The 21,516-nt window shown below is 40.6% G+C and overlaps 1 protein-coding gene across 5 annotated transcripts in view; it reads right to left on the reverse strand.

Annotated features, from left to right (window-relative positions):
- The window catches only part of ttll7 (tubulin tyrosine ligase-like family, member 7), a 100,742-nt gene that overhangs the window by 76,594 nt on the left and 2,632 nt on the right, over positions 1–21,516 (reverse strand). For all 5 annotated transcript variants that reach the window (XM_074635160.1, XM_074635157.1, XM_074635158.1 and 2 more), the window contains exons 2-6: positions 13,906–14,302; positions 13,402–13,533; positions 9,573–9,694; positions 5,597–5,664; positions 4,497–4,655 (exon numbers count right to left, since the gene is read on the reverse strand). In XM_074635160.1, the coding sequence (XP_074491261.1) occupies positions 4,497–4,655; positions 5,597–5,664; positions 9,573–9,694; positions 13,402–13,533; positions 13,906–13,930 (506 nt within the window). In that variant the 5' untranslated portion in view covers positions 13,931–14,302. The remainder of the gene's footprint in view (positions 1–4,496; positions 4,656–5,596; positions 5,665–9,572; positions 9,695–13,401; positions 13,534–13,905; positions 14,303–21,516) is intronic.

Here is a 21,516-nt window from a genome sequence, read left to right on the forward strand (position 1 = left end):
GGTATTGGCTTCCTGGTTATGGTGTTAGTTCAGCAGTCATCCCTTCAGAGGTTTCCCAGCTTGTAGATCTGCCTTAGTGTAATGTTGTCTCATCACCACTTAACCCTGCCAACTAAAATACTGCCGTCTTATAGACAAGCAGTTCGTTGGCCTGCTTATCACAGTGCTTCAACAGAAAAAAACAGAGACATGTTGATGTTAGGTTGGCCGACGATGTGAAGGGCCCTCCTAACACGCAGACAGCGAGTTGAATGATGAGGACAGGGTTAACGGTGTTGGTTAGTCAAGGAGGAGTAGCTGAGGAGAAGACGACATGATTGATGAGCTGGGGTGTCAGATAATCACGGCCCACTCTCCCCTGCCTATTTAATTTGGCACCGGAGGGGGATCTCGCCTTTTTAAGCCCCGCACGCGCTTTTATTTTGTTTCCCTTATAACAAGCTGCGCTTCAGACACAAACAATAACTTCATTTAGTTGGCCGACGGAAAAATAAATTACAGTGGGGTAGATATAACTTAATTTCCTGCCGCGTCACACTGTGCAAAAAAAAATAGAGAAAAATCTAATCTTGTGAGCCGCCCGCCGTTGAGTGGTCGAGCTAAACTCATCATCTTTCATATTCCTAATGTATTGCTATAATTCAGCCTTTGCTGCCTTTTATTCTTTAATAAATAAGGGCTTAGCATGGAGTTATAAGTAATGCTCACATTATACCAGAAAGGACAAATTCAAAGAGAATTAGAGGGAGAGGTGAGGCACACTGAGCTATTTGTACTTCAATATCCCCACCTATTGGTGCCAGTGATGAATGCACTCTAAAGTATTTCTTCACACATGCACTTCAGGGATCACAAGTCAAAACCAATACTTAATAAATGTTTCACAATCTGACCAGTTTCAACATATTCTGAAGGGCTCAAGAGAGCAATGTGCAAAGCATTATTTTATTTTATTTTTATGAAACAGAATTATTTGTAAAACTAACCACACTTCAAACTTTGAACTTGAAACTTGGCACTTCCACTTTATTTTGGTCCATGCAGGCTTGCCCTCCACACAGGTCAAATCATAGCTCAGTAGAATTCTGTTTTGAGTGTTAAAATGAGTTGGTTATGGCTCATACATAGAACATTAGAATCGGTTACTGGGTTTATTTTAGAGACGATTGAGGATCAGGTTTCCCACACCTTCTCAAACATCAAATTCAAGGACTTTCCAGGCCCAATTCAATCAAATTCAATGACCCAAAACAGCGTAGTTTGAGACACGGATCAAGGTTAATTCCTGTTACAACACTGAGAATTTTCATTGTGAGATCTAGCAGGCTGTATGAGCTCACAGACAACAATTAAAAGAGAGAGAGGCTTGAATGTTTGAGCACTTCTCATCTGTGCTGTGTTATAGTCTCTTGCCTTCTCTAACACAGCACAGCAAAACAATATATTGTGTAAGTTGAGCGACAGATTTCTATTCTACTCTTGTATAAAATATATCAATTCAAGTGCTTGACCCATATCTATTTGTCTATTTTCAGTGTCTTGATTTTTTCCTCAAATTCACAAACTTTCAAGGATTTCAAGGACACATGGGAACCATGTAGGATACTCGTGTTTTTGACCACTTCTGTTGCATCCATCCATTTTCTTTGAGTCACTTAGGCCGTGATTAGACAGTGTGTTTTAGCAGCTTGGGACGGCTTTTTGTAATTGTTTTCAATGAGTGTGTTTGCGTGCTGCTTTTTACAGCCTAAGTTGAAAACAATTGAGCTCGTGGCGGAAAGGCACCCCACGTAATTAGCGTTTTTTTCTCATTGACTGAGTGACTTCCTGCTGGATATCCGGAGCTATATGACTTTACCAACCGTAGTTACCATTATCTGAACAGAAAACAGCAGGTGGCAAAGTAGTGCGGTACTTTAGATTTCGGGTACTAACTGTACTATTAACTATTAGGTATATGGTTTGTGTTAAGGTTACATTAGTACTCATTCAGTGGTTGCAACAATTAAAAAAAAACCTTAGCAAACTGCAAAAAAACACTGTCTGATCGAGCAACAAAAAGGCAGAGTGGAAAACATGATGTGTGTGATCAGGGCCTTATCCTGGTCAATGTTTTGTGGTGGCAAAAGACTGAGTTCCCTTACTCCAGGGAGCTCCCTAATGTTCATTAACAGATCTCCTACCGGTCAGAGGTACCTGGAACTGCTCCAAAAGCCAGCAAGTATTTCGTGCTGGATGACCAAACCAGTTCAACTGGCTCTTCTCGAAGCAAAGGAGCTTTAAAACGTTGACCCAGGCTTATAATGTTCTGTTTTGTTGACACTGTGTGTCAGAGGGCAGTCAATTTAACGCTTTGGTAAACTTTGCTTTGTAATGTTTTGTCCAACCCTATTTACACACAATAGGGGGACAGACGCTTCACCAAAGGTGTGTTGATTGCTGGAATTTTACATTTGATGGATTTTGACCTCTTAGAGCAGGGTTGCCCAATGTGGGGCCCGCCATCAGGCTCGATTTGGCCCGCCAGATGTTAGCTAATTTCTTTTAAATTTAAAAGGCCTCAGGATCGCCGGCAATCCCGACCGACTTTACTATCTTTCGAAAGCTGTAGCAGGCTCGGTTTTAAAGTAAGAGCGACAGTACTGGTATCATATGGAACTAGAAAACCTAGGGAATCCATTGGTAACCAAGTCACGTCAGCTTGTGACGAAGGATTTTTTCAAATTTAGGCTAACATTTGGCAAAGAAAAAACTGGCATGGCCATTTTCAAGGGAGATCCTTGACCTCTGACCTAAAGATATGTGAATGAAAATGGGTTCTATGGGTACCCACGAGTCTCCCCTTTACAGACATGCCCACTTTATGATAATCACATGCAGTTTTGGGCGAAAACATGCAGTTATTTGAATGCAGTATAAATGTGTGTTTTATTTCCAACTATTCTAAAAATTGTGTATTTGAATATTTCTGCATCCTGGAGTCCCTAAACAGTTTTGGAAATGCATAAATTGGGTCTTGGCACTTTAGTCCAATTGTATTCAGCAGGTGGGTTTTATGGGGTTAAAGCCGAAGTAGGTAAGATTGGAGCAAATATGATTTTATAAAAAGTTATTTTTATGAAACGGACGCTATATCGTGACAGTAGTACATGAAACAGGTAAGCTGAAAAAAATCATGTGCCTCTGTGACCTCCGATGCGCCTAACGGCATCTGCAAGATTTCACAGACCGAAGGAAAACAAGCAGTAAGAGCTTATCTGAGGTCTGCCGTCTATGAGAGCCGGCTGTCAATCGCTCGCGAACTCCGACCAAACGGTCAAACTAGGCAGCGCTGATCAAATATGAATCGATATTATGTTACGTTAATGCCTATTTCTCGTCTCAAATGTTTTCAGAATCATCTTGTAGTGTACGGTTTAGCGGTGAAAACAGAACCATGAGGAGGTGCAGAAGTCTAGTTTTCTGTCAGAACACTTGAATTACAAAATACTGAAAGGTTATTATGGAATTTTTGCCCAATGATGCCAACAATACACTGCCTACTGCCACTTTAACTATGTAAAAGCTAAAAGAATATTCAATTAGGGGAACTTGGGATCCTTGTACTATTCTGTGTCTTAACAATACAATACAATAGGTGTTTACTTCCAGTTTTGGCCCTCCAAGGGAAAAAGTTTTGGCACTCCTACTTTACTTTGAGTAAAAAGCCATGTCACCCTGCCTCTTTACTGATTCTCTAAATACTTCACGATTTCGACTGTCAGGATGGTGAAAACACACCATAGAAATGTGACATCACAACCTGAGATAGGCTCTCGGCCCTTGGGACTGCAAGTATGAAATATGCATTCAGGTACCATGGCCTGCTCATCTTTTGATAAAGAGATGCTATTGTGAGACAGAGTCCCCCTGCAGCAGCCATCTTGGTCCATTTTCTAGTCTGACTGGTCTCCGCTGATGGTGCCTCATAAAGGAATCCAATAATCACATGCAGAGACCTTCAGGGGAGGAACTACAGTAACTGCCAAGTGTGTGTGTGTGTGTGTGTGTGTGTGTGCGTGCGTGCGTGTGTGTGTGTGTGTGTGTGTGTGTGTGTGTGTGTGTGTGTGTGTGTGTGCGCGTGTGTGTGTGTGTGTGTGTGTGTGTGTGCCCTCCACTGGCAGCGATAACCTCTGATTTATGGAGAGTGTGACCATCGAGGACAATGAGGCCAACAATGAGATTCACCACACCCTCTCAGCTCAAATACTCAATCTGGTCGCAGCCATAATGCTTTTTCCATAGACACCCATGTCAGGGTCACAAACCTCTTATTGCCTTGTTTTGTTGTGCTCGTCCTCTATTTGCTCTAGTGCTAATTTCCTCCTCCACTCACTCACTCACTCACTGTCTTGCTTACTTTCTATACTCTGCTTCAGTCTCTCTCTGTCTCGCTCTGTCAGTCTTATAGCCGGTATGTCAGATTGCTCTGGGGCACTGGTTAGCCTCTGACCTACCCGTGACCCATGGCTCCGTTGGCGGGTTTGACGATAAAGGTCTTCTGCTTGCGTTTCCTGCGTAGCTCCTTGACGTAGTTCTGGAACTGAGTGTACTCGGCGGGGAAGATCCAGGTTTTGGGTATGAAGCTGTACTCTTGAGGCTGGCACTTGATCATTCTGGAGAAACATTGAAAAAGGAGGTGTGTGGTAGTAAAGCAACATTTTTTATTTGTACTAGGGCTATCAAAGTAAATGCATTAATAACGCGTTAACGCAAACTTGTTTTAACGCCACTAATTTCTTTAACGCATTGATGTAATCGATCTTTCGGAGGTTGTAGCGGGCTCAGTTTTAAAGTTGGAGTGAAGAAACTCGAAAACCTAAGGAATCCATTGGTACTAACCATGTCATACTGGCTTGACGCAAAGGAGGTTAAATAACGCTCCAAAGTTACACAAAATTTTGGCAAGGAAAAACTGGCATGGCCATTTTCCAAGTGGTCCCTTGACCTCTGACCTCAAGATATGTGAATGAAAATGGGTTCTATAGATACCCATGAGTCTCCCCTTTACAGACATGCCCACTTTATGATAATCACAGGCAGTTTGGAGCAAGTCATAGTCAAGTCAGCACACTGACACACTGACAGCTGTTGTTGCCTGTTGGGCTTGAGTTTGCCATGTTATTATTTGAGTACCTGTGAGGGTTTCTGGACAATATTTGTCATTGTTTTGTGTTAATTGAGTTCCAATAATACATTTATACATAATTTGCATAAAGCAAGCATATTTGCCCACTCCCATGTTGATAAGAGTATTAAATACTTGATAAATCTCCCTTTAAGGTACATTTTGAACAGATAAAAAATGTGCTTTTAATTTGCGATTAATCACGATTAAATATTTTAATCGATTGGCAGCCCTATTTGTACTTTTTAAAAGATGAATTTTGTGCTTTACAGCAGTGTCTTCTACTTATTCAGCTTGTAATTGTGTAGTGCTACAAGTACCCAGTTGTGACTTCTTAAGAGCGCCAGCTGGCTAAACACTGACCTTCGAAATGTTTTTGTTTTTTGCACATTTACAACTGAACCAAAGCACTCTCATTTGAAAACTTACTTGGACATGTTTCTTGCGAGGCAGTCTTTCCGGCAGATTTCGCCCATGCCAGGGAAATGGTTAATTCTCTGCAGAGGGACAGGCAGACATAATAATGTTGTTAGGGCCATTACGCCACTCAATTCCACCCCCACCCCTCCGTAAAAATGAGCACATTAAAGGCAGCAACCTGAAGTGAGCTTACAATGTTCTGACATTTATGCCCAATTACGGACTCAAAACAAAAAGGTGACGCTGAGACCTTTCTCAACCCTTATTTAGTTTACCGTGTTTTTTTTATACTTTAAAGGTTGGGGAGGGAAGAGGCGAGGAAAAAAAAAAAGATCAATCTCAACTCCGAGGGGCCGAGGTAATTGGTTCTGCATCGCAAGCTCCTGCAGTGACAGTTGAATGAATTGCTTTGAATGTGCCGAAAGGGGGGTGGTGGTTGGGGGGGGTGGGGGGGGTAGGAAAAACTCTGGGTTTTCTGTATTCTTTGACCAAATGAGCCTGAACAGGGGCGTTAATTAGGCTCGTATGAACTGAAACTTGACAGCAAACTCTCACAGTACATCACTAAACGGAAAAAAGGAAAGAATTAAAAGAGGGAAAGAGAGAAAGCAGAGGGGGGAAAAAAACAAGAACGCAGAGTGTAAAAGGATCCCGTGATTATTATCCAAACGAGACAGACGTAATTAGGGATTCGGAAGAGATTGCACAATTATGCCAATGCCGCGAGACGACGTGGCTTGTGAGGGGAAATCAAAACCAATTGTTGAGGGACTTCTACTTTTCTGCTGAGAAATTATCTCATGAAACGCCACAGCGGCGCGAGAGACACAAGCGAAAACAATTGACAGCAAATCACCCGTTCTATGTGAAAACATTAGCCACATTGCTACACGTTAAGCTGTTACAGTATTTGTAATATTCAATCTACTTAGCTGAACTCTTGCTGCCCCTGTCCTAACAAGCCATACTCTTTCTAGCCTGTGATTTAATCGATCATTAGTGCCCAGTCTAATCAAATAAGCACTCGGGAAGATGGATGGCTAACGCTCGGAGCTGAGGGGGGAGCAGCAAGTTCAGTCAGCAGGACAGGGAGGTCAAACAGAGTTAAGATCACTTTCAGACTTGTACACAGAACTCAGAGCAACCCTTGTTGTTCAGGCCCGTCTTGTCAACATCACTAGTGACATGTGAAACCTGCCCCCCACCAACTGCTGCTCACAACTTGTCAGTCGACCTGTCAATCTTCTTATCTGTCTCTGTGTACGCTCTGTTGTTCCCTCTCCCACTCACTCTTTCCTATCTGCTGTCTCCCTCTTACCTCCCAGGGTCTGAGGAAAAGCAGATGGACACATCTTCCCTCTATCTTCACTTGTTTCATTTCTTTCTATTCTATTTTATTTCATCCTGACATTTACTATTACTACTTAAAACCTAATCTTCTTTTCCCAGCTCCAACTGTCCCAAATGTCTCTACTGTATATAGCATCCTCTTTACATCTGCTCTAATCTTTTTTTTCCTTCTATTTTCCTTTACCTATTCTTTTATTTCTACTGAAGACAAGTAGAAAAATGTATTGTAAAGCAGGGTGGTGTGCAAACACCCTTTTTTATTAATGGAAGAAGTAACATATGCAAGTAAACTCTACATTGTGTTGTTTTAATTGTTCTCATTTGAACTGAAACTTCACAAGGTCAGTTATTATCAGTTTTATGACTTGCCAACTAAATAAGTTTCCGTACTAATTAGACATTTTAAAATTTTCACAAATACAAGTAGGGCCTGGCGATATGGAGGAAATCAAATATCACAATATGTTTTACCAAATACCTCAATATCCATATTGCAGGGTTGACCATTGGTGCTTTTACAAGAGATTTACACAATGAGATTTTTGATAAATAATCATCAGTAATGTGGATATAATGACTAATTGGATAAAGGCAAATAATAGAGCAGCTAGAACAGTCTGGCAAGTTCAGAAAATGTCATCAATTTACTGTAATGCAGCCTTTAAAACCAGGAAAAGACAACACTTATGCCATATAATGATATTATGATATTCAAAATCTAAGACTACATCTAGTCTCATATCACAATATTGATATATTATCAATATACTGCCCAGCTTTATGTACAAGTGTTGATTACAAAGAGAATTTACTTTCTTAAAGGACCAGTGTGTAATAATTAGGGGGATCTATTAGCAGAAATGGAATATAATATTAATAAGCATGTTTTCTTTAGTGTATAAACCTGATAATAAGAATCATTGTGTATTCGTTACCTTAGAATGAGCCGTTTATATCTACATAGGGAGCGGGTCCTCTTCACAGAGTCCGCCATGTTGTACCGCTATGTGTCATCAGTAGCCCAGAACGGACAAACCAAACACTTAACTTTTCCTGTTTGGGCCAGAGTCGATAACGTTACTCGCTCCCGTCGCCACCGCTCTCTCTCTTGCTTCACCACTCACTCCCCACATACACACAATCTACGCACTGGCTCTGCTCCAAATGGCTCTAGATAAGGCCGTTCAGGTTTTCGTGAGGGCCACCGTAGCTCTCCAACGTGCTTGGCACACGGGAGAGGCTTCAGTTGGTTGCAATCTCCTCACCTCACCGCTAGATACCGCCAGATCCTACACACTGGACCTTTAATTCTTGATGAACCTCTTTGCAGGCATGTGCTCACTGTCGAAGTAGCAGTATACATGAGACCTTGTTGTCCTCACCTGTAATGTGTATGTTATATCAGAACTGCATACGCTAGCAAATGTTATTGGTTTGACAATAAGTGTGAATAAATATTTTGTTAGAGTTCAGATTTCAAACTTTAGTGCAAAATGTTTTAAGGCTCGAGTGTTTGCAGCAGTTCAACAAGCCAACAGTTTCGGTTTGTATTGCAGTTTTGGGGTTTCGGTTTGTTTTGCACCTAATGGAGAAGAAAAACATAACTATTTCCAATGTGTTTGAACTCCAAAATATATAAATAGATTGATGATTGATTGATTGATTGATTGATTGATTGATTGATTGATTGATTGATGGTACTGAATGATATTTCTATATTATATGAAGCCATAACATTGATTTTATACTTGAAATAAGGCAGGCTACTTAATGGTCAAGTAGGTTTATGTTCAGATAATTGCCTCATCTATAATTGCCTCATCTATTTGTGATTTGTGAATAAATTGACAATGTCTCTGGCACCTCATCAAATAGAAGTCAATTAGTAGGCCTGTATTTAATAGTGGTGCAACGGTTCAACAAACCCACGGTTCAGTTTGTACGTCATTGAACAGTTCGATTCTCTACGGTTTGGTTTTGCATCCCTAGGAGAAGGCCTTGCATGTTCTTTCTACAAGAGAGTTAAAAACCTATCTAGGAATGCTTTGTGCTGTAATAACTTTGAAGAATCTGCAGAAAATCGTTTCATGTTTATCCAACTCTAACGAAAGGAGTTTTTGAAGGAAGGGATTTTGTTTTCTTTATAGGAAAAATCATTAAGATTAAATTCTCTATGACGGGACGGGAGGTTGCAGTAGCTGTCATGTTCATCCTTTGTATCCCTTCTGGTGCACTGCAGTGTTTCATTTCACAGGCTTTTCTTTCTCCTTTTCTCTTAAGGGAAAATACTTCCTCACCTTACGGGTGATATGCACATCAGAGGCAGCTTATTTTGTTTTTAATATTTGGTTTATCTTTAAAGTAGGTTGAACACATATGTTCTTCTGCTCGAGTCTTTTCACTTCCACAGTTACATACTTCCACTGGGAGCTGATCAGTATCATGGTCTTTGGCTGCTGGCCACGGAGCAGCTTTATTGGAGCAAACTGTAAAGGTTAACATTCAAGTTTTTTTCCTGTTCAGTGCAGCAATTGGATCTGACACCCTTACTCTTCAGCTCTCTTCTCTAACCTCTAGGCTACGGTGCCCCTGAACACGGTGTGCTGACTTAAAATGGTATAGCCATGCAGCGTACCTGATAATTCCTGAGCTCAGCAATTTTCTCGTGCTGCACGGCCGAGTCGTTCCAGATGAGGTTGGCGGTCTCGTCATCTTCCCGGGTCTTGATGTAGTCCAACTCGTTGATGACTATACGAACTGTGGGAAAACACTCGCATTAGATTGTATGCTGTGCAGTCATTTAAATCAGTGGTTCCCGACCTGGGGTCCCGCCAAAGATCACAAGGGGTGCGCCCCGATTTGTCTGCTCTGAGGTTGTCAAAATTAGATTTGAAAAAGATATATTTTCTTTTCTACTTAGTAGGCCACATTCTATTTGAACCCGATATTTCTGCACAGTTACATATAAAGATTAAGTCAAGTCAAGTCACTGTTATTTGTATAGCCCATAATCACAAATTTGCCTCAAGGGCCTTTACAATCTGTACAGGATACGACACCTTCTGTCCTTTACAGTGCGACCCTCTCATCAGATAAGGAAAAACTCCCCCCAAAAAAAACCTTTTATCAGGGAAAAAATAAAACATGGAGGTTAGGCTAGACTAATATTATTAGTAAGCCTATTATACTCTTAGAATTAGATTCCAGTCGTGGCTACGTAGGATTATTTCCGACTCTTGTGATCCAAACATTTCCAATAACTCCAGAGTGTTGTAAAGTCCAAAAGTAAAAAGGTATTTTATTTTTTTATCTGACGAAATATTCTGCTTCAATCCATATTTGTTGGCGTTAAGCCTTTCAAAAAGAACATTTTCATTGAGGTAAAAAAAAAAAACTCTATGCAAAGACAACACGCACCTGTATTAATGAGACGGTCTAGCAGCAAGCTAACAGCACCATAAATAACATTTATTTAACCACTCATATCATATTATGTATCTGCATTCGCTTGACGAATCCATCAAGACATCATCACTTTATTTAAGTTGACGAAACTAATGAGTTATATAGTTATATTCATTATGAAAGTTGATTTAATAAAAAAAAAAGACTAACTCATTTAATACACTGAATCAAGTTATTAATTTATTGAGAACTTTTTTTCAGAGTGATGACTTCAGAAAATATGGGGGGGAGGTTAAGCTCTTCTTAGATATGAGTGGGGGGGGGCTTCAAGCTAAATAAGTTGGGAGCCACTGATTTAAATAAACTTTATATTCATGATCACAACGTAACTTACTGTTATAGATGTAAAATGAGAGCAAGATGTGACTTGGACCCACAAATCAAATATTTCTACTTAACAGATCAATGTTTCACTCAAATATTTCGCTAGGCTTAATTTCTGTTTTTGCATACATTAAGAGAGAAATGAGTCCGGGAGATTATAAATCAAAAAGCTCAGCAATATTTACCATTCATGGAATGGTTGCAGAGCAGCCAATCGTAATGCCTCTCTTCAAAAAGATAAATTAATTGTCTGTAATGCATTCAAATCCCACTGGAAACCCCATAGTATGAGAGATAGGTGGCAAGCCCATTTGGACATTAATCCGACAACTATTCATTATTCAGTGAGTAATGAAAAATTCATATGCCCTAACGAAACGAGGTATTAATTAATTTCTTGAAAGCCTTCACAAACCTGGAGACGGCTTGCCTAATGTTGCATGATGGCACTTGAATGGGGAAAAAGGTGTTTCCGATGTAACTTCACCCATCTGTTAACGTCGGTGGAGGCTAACGGTGTTTTGCTAACTGGAACAGGGAGGGTTTACATCGCAGCGGCCGGCCCGTGCTTACAGTTACCAGTAGGGTCTTTGAGTACAAAGCTATAATAAATCCTTTCTTACACACCTCACGTAACAGACATCCTTAGGGCCAGAGCGTACATTCCCTTCTCAGTGGGTGTAAAGCAGATTTTCAGCACCATATTCCCTGACCTTTAACCTTTACCTGTAATACTATCAATTCTAAAACGAAAAAAAAGACAGCTGCAAAAAAGGTAACAGCAAAAATGAGCCATCCATCTGGCCCTTAGTGCTAATTTTGCTTCAAAATAGCCGTGCTCTGCTCTCCGAATGGCCACTGTGAGGGTCTCGTCACAGCAAGCGAACTGAATCACAGCTAGACTCCCATCTACCTACAGGATCCGGGCAGCCCCCAACTTCTACTTGCTGCTGCTGACTCCTTAGTTTCATAGGTTGTAGTTCACCCCTGAGAGCCGTGCTGCCACACTGGCATATCCTGGCCATGTGAGGAGTGCTTACTGTGCTTCTGTTTGCCCTTCTCAAAAAGACCTCACTGCCAAGTTAAATTACCTCAATAAAGATTTATGTATGTATGTAAAGCCGAGCTGTCTCTGTGTGAACTGTTGCTGGACTGCAACTCTATTAGGTTTAATTTAGGACATTAACCAACAACGGCCTCCTTCAGACAATCCAGCACAGCAAATTAGATTTTATTGTTGGGAGTAAAATCTACAGTGTATTGTTTTATTGTTGAGACAACATTGTGATTAGATTTGCTGTTGTTTTGAGGGACTGACTGAGCCATACTGAGAGAGCTGCTTCCAAAATTAATATACAATTCCGTGTGTCACAGTATATTAATTGTACCTGCAGGACCACCCAAAATGTTGGTCTTGCTCACTCATGAAATTTTCATGAAGAAGTTAAAAATATAAATTCATAAGCTTGCAATCTGAGGCTTTGTAGTAGAGTAGGGCTGGGCGATATGGAGATAATCAAATATCACAATATTTTTGACCAAATACCTAAATATCGATATTGCGACAATATTGTAGGGTTGACTATTCGTTTTATAAAATATTTGTATAATGAGATTTTTGATAAATAATCATCAGTAACGTGGATATAATGACTAAGTGGGTAAAGACAAATAATAGAACAGACATGCGTCTCAATTGGGGTTTTTACAGCAGTTTGCGACACACAGCCTCTTGCCTGTTTATGTCCGGCTCTGTGCGTTGTACACAAACCAAGGCCTATTGAAAGAGGCTGGGACACGGGTCTTGAGGTGTGGGGTATAACACATGCGCAGTGTAACTGGAGCTGCAGTCGTGTGTTGCGATTGGCTCAATTTCGGCGAGTGCAGACCAGATTTTACTGCGCATGTGCTGTACCCCAAAGATATGACGCGTTGATGACGCGTGACATTTCCTCTTTACGGAGATGCATTCCCAAAAGAAAAGTCCACATTTCTGTTTGAAAGGAGAAACACACCTACTTTTAAACATTATGAAAGGCTTGGATAGGTTTTTTGGATATGTGCAAATATTACAACACCGATCTTTTCAAGAAGGTGGTTTTAGGAATGAAAGAGAATCCTCCACCAGTTACGTGAATCGGAGTATGAGCAGCTGCATGTAAACGGGAATATTAGTGGAATATTAATTTTCATTAGCCATGTAAACAGCTTAGTAGGAATATTGTCTTTTTCAGAATAAGGGCAAAAAACTTAATATTTTGTGGATGTAAACATAGTCACTGTTAATAGCTTATCATGTCTATGCAGGTAATAAACTGAAAAAACTAGTTATACTAATACTACAACTGAAGCCACAATCACGAACACTACTGCTAAACCATTTCAGGCAACTCGCTTGTTTTCCGACAAAAAACATCAATACTAGGATAATGCACATCTTTGAAAGGGTTTCATCACCCATCTCAAAGAAAGCCTCTTTTCATCCTGCTACTAGCTTCTCCATTAAGACAAACTCTGTGATCAAAAGATATGTTATCTTTGTAGACAGACACTTCTGTCGTGTTTATGCCTGTTTTAGCTCCTTTTTCAAACCCATTCTTTAATCTTAAATTGAACATTTTTATGTATTGTTGTGGTTCCTGTAATTTCAGAAGCGTTAATTAGAAACACCGTACCAATCTCATATTTGGTGCCAGTGACGTTGGCGTTGATGGTGCCTTTCTTCTTCTTGGTGCGCACCTTCCTCTTCCCCCTGCTGTGGTAGGAGCCCACAGATGGCCTGTTCACGGGGGACGCTCCTTGATCCTCTGGAGGAAGAGAAGGCACACAATAACAACACTAGATACAGTCACAGCTTGTGCTCCAGACTGGGAGGGGAGCAGTGGAGTATTGTAATATATTTGACTCACATCTGCAGGGGATTTAGTGGAGTTTGTTTATGGGGCTGGAGTGTAAATGAATTAGGCATCTAGTTTGCTATAGCTGCATGCATCATGATCCCTTTATCATTGCGTGTGTGGCTCTATGCAGGAGAGAATAGTACTGATGATGGTGGCAGGTACATATACTGTATGAGCAGGTGGCCAGGTGTGTGTGTTTAAAAAAAAACATGCAAGCCGACTAACCATCTAACAGAATATCCCTGTCAGTCCTGAGAGAGTTGGACCTCTCTTACTCACCTCCTTCATTGGGAGGGGAGGGCATCTCAGGGGTTGGAGGAGTGAAGGGGCAAGCCAAGCTTTCTGCCAGGCTTGGCGGGAGGGCGGGCCTCACAGGGTACTCGCAGCACCCTCCGAGGGCTCTCTCACACTCGCAGTAGTTAGTCTTCCCTGCCTTGGGCTGTGTGGACGATGTGGTTCAGGATGGCCCAATGGATCATCTGAGCATCTCCCTGGCGCCTCTCAGCAACATAAAGAGCAGCAGCAGAGTCTGAGTGGGAGTTAGAGAGGGGGGTAGCAGCGGTGGGGGAAGAGTGGGAGGGGGAGGGCCTCTCAAGGGTCCACACAGCCCCAGCTTCTTTACAGCCCCAGAGGAGAGAGGGAGGGAGGGGGTGGACAGAGGGATGGATAGGAACGCCTGTAGAAGAGAGGAAAAAAGATCTTTTTACAGCAGCAGAGCGGTATTGGTAGTTGCTCAGAGGGTGACTACAGTGCACGCTGTGTGTATGTTCTCACTGGACTGTAGTGCGTTGGACATGCTTTTGATGTAGCGCAGCAGCACACAGGCCTATCACAGGCTACATCAGTCAATCTGACACAGAGTGAGCGCAGCAGTTCAGCGAGAGCTGCGTACAGCTCTGACACCGCTGTACTACTAATGAAATAATCTAAAGCTGTGCGACGTCCGCCGGACTAATTGGTATTCTGCGGAACCGTTGTGAAATATTAATGTGGATGTCAAATAAAAGCGTTTGCGGACTCTCACTGTCTCTGATGCTTTGTGCCAGCTGGGTTTCATTGTATGGCTGAGAGGTCACTTCATTCGAACAGATGGCATCTTTACAGTGGTTTGTTAAAAGGATGCTTCAGGCTATGAAGTGGTGAGGGAAATTAACACCAGTCATCAGACAAATTCTGTTATTGTTTGGCTGTGGTCGGAGAGTGTGTCTTCAAACCACTTTCGGGGGTAATCAACCATCGCTGTGATGCCGTGTCAAATCTATTTTTTTGCTGGCTGGGGCAGCATAGTGACTCAGTGGTTAGCACTGTTGCTTCACAGCAAGATGTTTGAGTCCCTGTCTTCTGTGAGTAGGGTGTGCATGTTCTTCTTTTGTCATTGTGGGTGACTCATGTACAGGTGCTCTAGATTCCTCATATTTCCAAAGACAAAGCAGCATTCAGGTGGACTGGAGACTCTCAACTGCCCATAGGGTATGAATCCATGTGTGAAGTGACTGGCAAGCCATAAATTTACAGCTTGCTTGGAACGATTCCAGCTGCTCGTGATCCTCGCGAGTCAAACAGTGTATGTAGCTGCTCAATTTTGAGTCGACAATGATCCATACTAATGGATCACCCCCCTCAAGGAGCTGCAGGATAAATCTGAAAGGTTGTGAGATGTTGAGAGATAAACAGCACATTTCTGCAACACAAAATGAAGTATATTTATTCAAAATCGGTTCTTTTGGTCTTAAGCGTCAAAGATTTCTTTAGTCGTTTTTTATGCTTTTTTCATGCTGATTTATTTCCAAGAAACTTATGAGCACATCTTTGGTAAACACAAGACTTAAAGTGGTGTCTTTGGTAATCAATGAGTCAACAAAATCGCAGTAAGAGTGCTAGTCGACTAAGAAATTCTTTGGTCGAGGACAGGACTAATATTTATGATACTCTCATATTTTCTGGTTTTCTCGTGAATTACTGGATCATTTTTACCTCATCAAGTTTTAAAAAATTATTCAAATAAAAGACAAGAAAAAAATGCCACTTTTTGGCTGACCTGCTCACAACAAGAAAGAACTGCAAAAAAGGGATGCAACTTTTTCACGCGTCACAACAAGCTAAAAAGTAGGAACCGCTACCTCAGTTTCCTGCTCGGCCTCCTCCCATGGTGAACAAAAATGTGACTCAAAAAGATGCAGGGTATCAGTCTGTGAAGCGTAGTAACAGATATAAATACATAAACTAGGTAATAAATAGGGCTGCAACTAACAATTATTTTTATTGTTGATTAATCTGTCGATTATTTTCTTGATTAATCTATTAGTTGTTTGGTCTATAGAAAATGGTGAAAAATGTTGATCAGTGTTTCCCAAAGCCAAAGATGACGTCCTCAAATGTCTTGTTTTGTCCACAACTCAAAAATATTCAGTTTATTAGTAAAGAAATGAGAAAATATTCACATTTAAGGAGCTGGAATCAGAGAATTTTGACTTTTATTCTTAAAAAGGTTACTCATATTGATTAATTGATTATCAAAATAGTTGGCCATTAATTTAATAGTTGACAACTAATCGATTAACCATATCAGCTCTAGTAATATACACCAGTAAGGTTGCATCTACAGTAAACTTATGATGCCGCTTCTGCTTTTCATACAGAGATCAACAGTAGCCTCTAGTGGTGAGAATATACTGAAAAGCCCATTCCCTATCTACCAGTGTTTACTATCCACACAGATACACCTGTAGGTCTACATGTACACACAGGCACATCAGAAGAAGATATGCACATACGCTGACTTGAAAAGCAACCCTATCGATTCGATCAGCATCTTCTGGACAAATTAGAATGGGGAAACAATCCAATCGCATTACTCGATCACTCGGTAGTCTTCACTGTCGGCCTCTCGGTCTGCCTGTGGTAAGCACAAGACATTGATCCTGGAGAGGACAGAGACTGGAATGAGATCAGCTCAGAGGGGGGGGAGCAACAACAAAGAGTCAGGGTGATAAAGTGAGGCAAGCTGTGCTGTTGACAACAACCTGCCCCCACCTCCCAGCGGTGTACCGGCTCTCTGTACAGGAGGCAGGGAACACTGTCTCTATAGGAGCACTGGACCTCGGTGTCATGTAATCCCTCAGGAACAAAGGGGGATCTGACAGGCACATATTATGCAACTAAACACCTACAAGCACACACGCATAGGACTGGAACACAAAAGCATAATCTAATGCAAGTAATCTCGGAAAAATACACACAGTCCCCAGACAAAGGCTGTGGTGTTAATCCTAATTATTTTTGCACAATGTTGCAGGATTATGAGTCTTAATAATTTAAGGATCAATTATTTTATTGCTCTTTTTTGTGTTTCATCAACATTGAATATCAGCAGCTACAGTAGATATTCTAAATTAAACATTATGGCTTTGTCCGATATCACATACTATGCAGTACATAACCAATATGTGTACTATCGTTCAACATACTTTTGTGTGAATAAACAGTGGTATGTATCTTTTCGGACGCACTGAGAAGTAATTTGCGTCGTCACTTCCTGAGTGCTTCCTTGCCGGTTGGAGACGTGTAACCTTGGTAACCTGGGCCAATCTCATCTGACCAAAAGGAAGATTTGTGAGAATCAAAGTCTGAATCAATTTAAAAACTATATTATGCCTAGCAAAGTGAAATCAAATACTTAAATTGAAGCGTTATTGATGTTACAGAGCTGCCCGTCAACGTCTGTTGTGAACGTTGTCATTACTATCGCATTGCATTGTGGGATATTTATGCCGCCGTATTGTCCAGCGTTGCATACCGTAATATGTCACCTGAAATAGTATGCAATTTGCGTACCATTGGTTTGATACTAATGTTTTGAACATATTAAAAAATCAGTTTAGCGTACTAATTGGCATGTTAGTATGTCATTTTGGATGCAAACATAATGTTTAATATTTCTATTTATGTCAATATTAAGAATTGTTAATGGTGTTAACCTCATGTTTCAGATCTTCCGTTTCAAAGTGGTAATATTTAGCATTAAGCTTGGACCTAAAATATCTAAAGGCAGGATTGGTAAGGATCTCGACAGCAATCAATACATCAAATGCCCTGACAAAAAAAAGAAACAAATCTGGTATCTGCGGCTGTCGCAGGACTGTAATAAACCCGTCCAATCATTTCATTAGGCCTGAATGTTGATTGGACGGGCTACCTACCTGTCTACCTGCCTGACCTAAGACCTGAAGCGACTGTCAGTGTTGCCGACTTGGCAACTTTCTCTCTAGATTTAGGGACTTTTGGAGCTAGTGCTGCTAGCTACTTTTATTGGAGAATAGTTGGCAACACTGGGCTGGGTTTTTCAGCTGGATCATTTTTTTAAAATCTAGTGTACTCTTGCTAGTTTCTCAAGATTGCCCACCTTAAGTCGTGCTACAACGATAACTGGAAGAAAAGCATATTCACCAATAGAAATTTCCAATATCTTCTCCGATAATGTGTAAATTTCTTTCTTTGCACCTCTAGATTTCACATTTCTATCTATGCTTTTTTGCCTGACTACCATATATAAGGTCACATTTTAGGCCCTTTGCCAGCTCACTGATGGATGACCCAGCAAAGAGAGGCTCTGTCGTGCTTTGCTCATTTGTCTTAGTGTTAGTGGTGGTTATCAGCTGCAAGGCGGCCTAGTTTTACTTGCATTCACATGATAGAAGAGGGATTTCAGTGTAACTGGACACCAGATTAGAGTGATTGTTATCACACTGACTGATAGAGTGACTCAAGCAGGACATCCTGTTTTGACGTCACAAGTTTGAATTTATCTCAGTGACTTTTATCACATACCATATCCTTCCTATCATTGCAGTAATTTTATTTCCTGTCTAATAAAATAGAAAAGGTACAATTTTTTAAAAAGAAACATTACAAACAACGTATGCTTGATATAAAAATAATGATATTTATGACATATTTTACAAAGCTGTCCTATATAGTACACTGCATTATGCTGAAGCATCTGACAAAAATTGAGTAATCTGAAAAAATATCTGAAACATCTAAAAAAAAAAAAAATTAATAAATAAATACATTAAAAAAAATGATGATTAAATAAAAAATAACGTACAACAATAATAATTAAAAATAAATAATTAAGTGAAAGGTTACCATTTCTCCCTGTTCCTAGCCAGGCAGCCAGCCATCACTCAAACATTAACCTTTTCCTCAGTCTCTTGTAATGTTTCAGACATACATTAATTTTACATAAAGTGAATATAAGGTTCCCAGATAGTATCAAAGGCATATATGTAATTTTTTTCATTGAGAGGCAGCCTTCTGGTCACTTTTCGTAAGATTGTGTGGTATACAACATGAGTACATCCACAAAATGGGTTCAGACCTTGAAAGAATTACTTGCCAATATATTTTACTGCTAGCATCATCGCAATTAATCCTTCAGGGAAGTATTAAATCTTCACTAAATCCCCTCCACTAAGTAGCTACTGTTAATCCTCCGATGCTGTGACACTTTTTCTCCAGCAGAGGGAGCCAGAGGGCCACCACAGCAGAGCAGAGCTGAACAGGCAGATCTCCTATTTGATGCTGATCTCATGCAATTCCCCTTTGCCACACACACAACACAGAAAGGCTTCATTGTAGAGAGTCAGCTCTCCATGCTGCTCATCTGCATCACTCTCTGTCTCACAGGCTCTAAATGCGTGACAAAAGCATGTCTGTCTTTCAGGGTGTTGTCATGCAGAATTCCCCCCTAATTATCCAGCACGAGTTCAAGTTGTTAATGAGTGTATCTCATATATATGTATATATATATATATATACAGTATGTGTTTTGTCTGCAGCATTCATACTACATCCAATTTACTGAAAGAATATTAGGATGTAAAGCAGTTCTAGTTCAAAACTACCAAGAAATTCATCTTCACACTGATTGATATAGAGTGCTACAGGAATGAGTCCTAAATCCCGGAAATGAGTTATCATTTTAAGCACTTCTGGTTTCTTCGTCTGGAGGTCAATGGGTTTTTTAAATGGGTTTTTGGTTAGATGTCTGAAATAAGGTCTGTGGTCAACACAAGCTTAAGAGATTTTAATGTTCTGTTCTGTGATTTAAAATACGTCAGTAAATATTCCACTCAACATTTTACGTGTCTTACAAAAGGTGGTTGCTATCAAGCGGCTAAATGAGACTACTAAATGTCATCACGCCGACTTGTCCACGTTACAGCCTGGCTGTGTTTACCGGCACTCGTGCGCGCCCGTGGTAGAGTTTGTTTCTAGCCTAACATTAGCTTTTTACTTCTGGCGATTGCATTCACACTTCAAAAATCATAAAGGTGGTGTTCAGTAGTGGAGATTATCTTACTGAACAAAACGTGTAAGTATCCTACACGTTTGTTTGCCACAAAGCTTTTTTTCTGCAATAATAATGGAAAAATCCCATTGGCTTTTTTTGGAGGGAACCAGGGCGATGCTGACTTCCTGGTTGGCCTACAAAATAGCGTCATCCCTGGAGCACTCTATTATCTATTATTATTACTATCATAAGACAATGGCACTAAAAAAAATACGATACTCCCTTTTATATCAAAAGCAAATCCAAAAGGACAGCACAAATAGCTTAACAAGAAGTGTGCCAAAGGAAAAGCTGAACCGACGCGGTAGACTGTTTATTCATGACAGCTGGTGTCACACCTATTACACAAGTCCCTTCAACAACCAGCGGTGCTTCCCTTGAGGGTTCGTTTTATGTTCCTCCTGCCTTACATGATGAAACTACATCTTGAAAGCAGTCGTCAAATACAGAATCAATAGAAAGGCTTGCGGGAAACGCCACTTAGCCTTGTGTCAGCAGTTCTTTTCTGAACAGGCAGTATGTCCCAGTCTTGCCATTACAGCAGTGCAGGGACCTCGGGGTATGTATAACCATTCAAAAGAAGAGCAGAGACACGTACTATTACACATCCTTGACTGAAAAGCAAATGTAAACAAAAGAATTTTCAAGTAGAAAATTGACCTTTTTGTCACATAGTATAAATCCTTTTCACTGGAATTTTCTTACACTTAAACAGCACAATGCCAATGTGAGTGTGAACATCTTTAAGGTCTGAAAAATACAGTATGCTTACAAGATCCCTTTTGTAAAAACTCTTTCTATTCTTGGCCGCTACCACCACATTGTCCTCCCAGGAAAAATGATAGCTGAGTTTGCGGGCTACTCTCACAGGGAAGTAGTTGGTTTAGAATTGCCAGCGGGTCTAAAATTAGCTCAAACCAGTGATCCAACTCTGGCTTCGTGCCTTCCTCCAGATATGAGGAGGAACAAGTGTGGGAGCTTTCAGCCCACAGGGTACTGAAATACACTAACAAACAGCTGAATGCTAAGCTTAACTTTATCAGAGAAAATCTACAGCGATGCATGCAAAAATGTCTAATAAAAAAAATCAGCCGCTTCCTTAAACGTTTAAGGTTTTGCCTGACCTTATTTTCTGGATTAATGGAAAAAAAATGGAGCAAATAATTTATGGTTGCAACAATGTGAAAAAGCACTGCGCTCAAAGTAAGCTTTACATGCAGGTTTATCATCACCACATATGAGTATAAGTTCAACTGTGAATCATACACACTTTGCTCTACATTTGTACCTAATCCTGTCTGATTCTTTCCAGATTAGACTGGTTTTCATGCGATCGGGAAAACCCAGTGTGGTGTCCATTTTTCATAAAAATCAAACTTAAATCAAAGGGCCACTGACGCACCATGGGTATGTGGTTTGCGCAGGCAAAAGAGTCCATTGTCCATGCAAAATGTATGTGTTTTTGATCATTTATTTAGCCAAAAAAAGCAAGCAAACGAGGCACAAAGAAAACATGGATGTCACTGGCTCTTTTG

This window comes from Sebastes fasciatus, chromosome 5 (assembly GCF_043250625.1).
Source record: "Sebastes fasciatus isolate fSebFas1 chromosome 5, fSebFas1.pri, whole genome shotgun sequence".
In the NCBI taxonomy this organism is placed as follows: Eukaryota; Metazoa; Chordata; class Actinopteri; order Perciformes; family Sebastidae; genus Sebastes; species Sebastes fasciatus.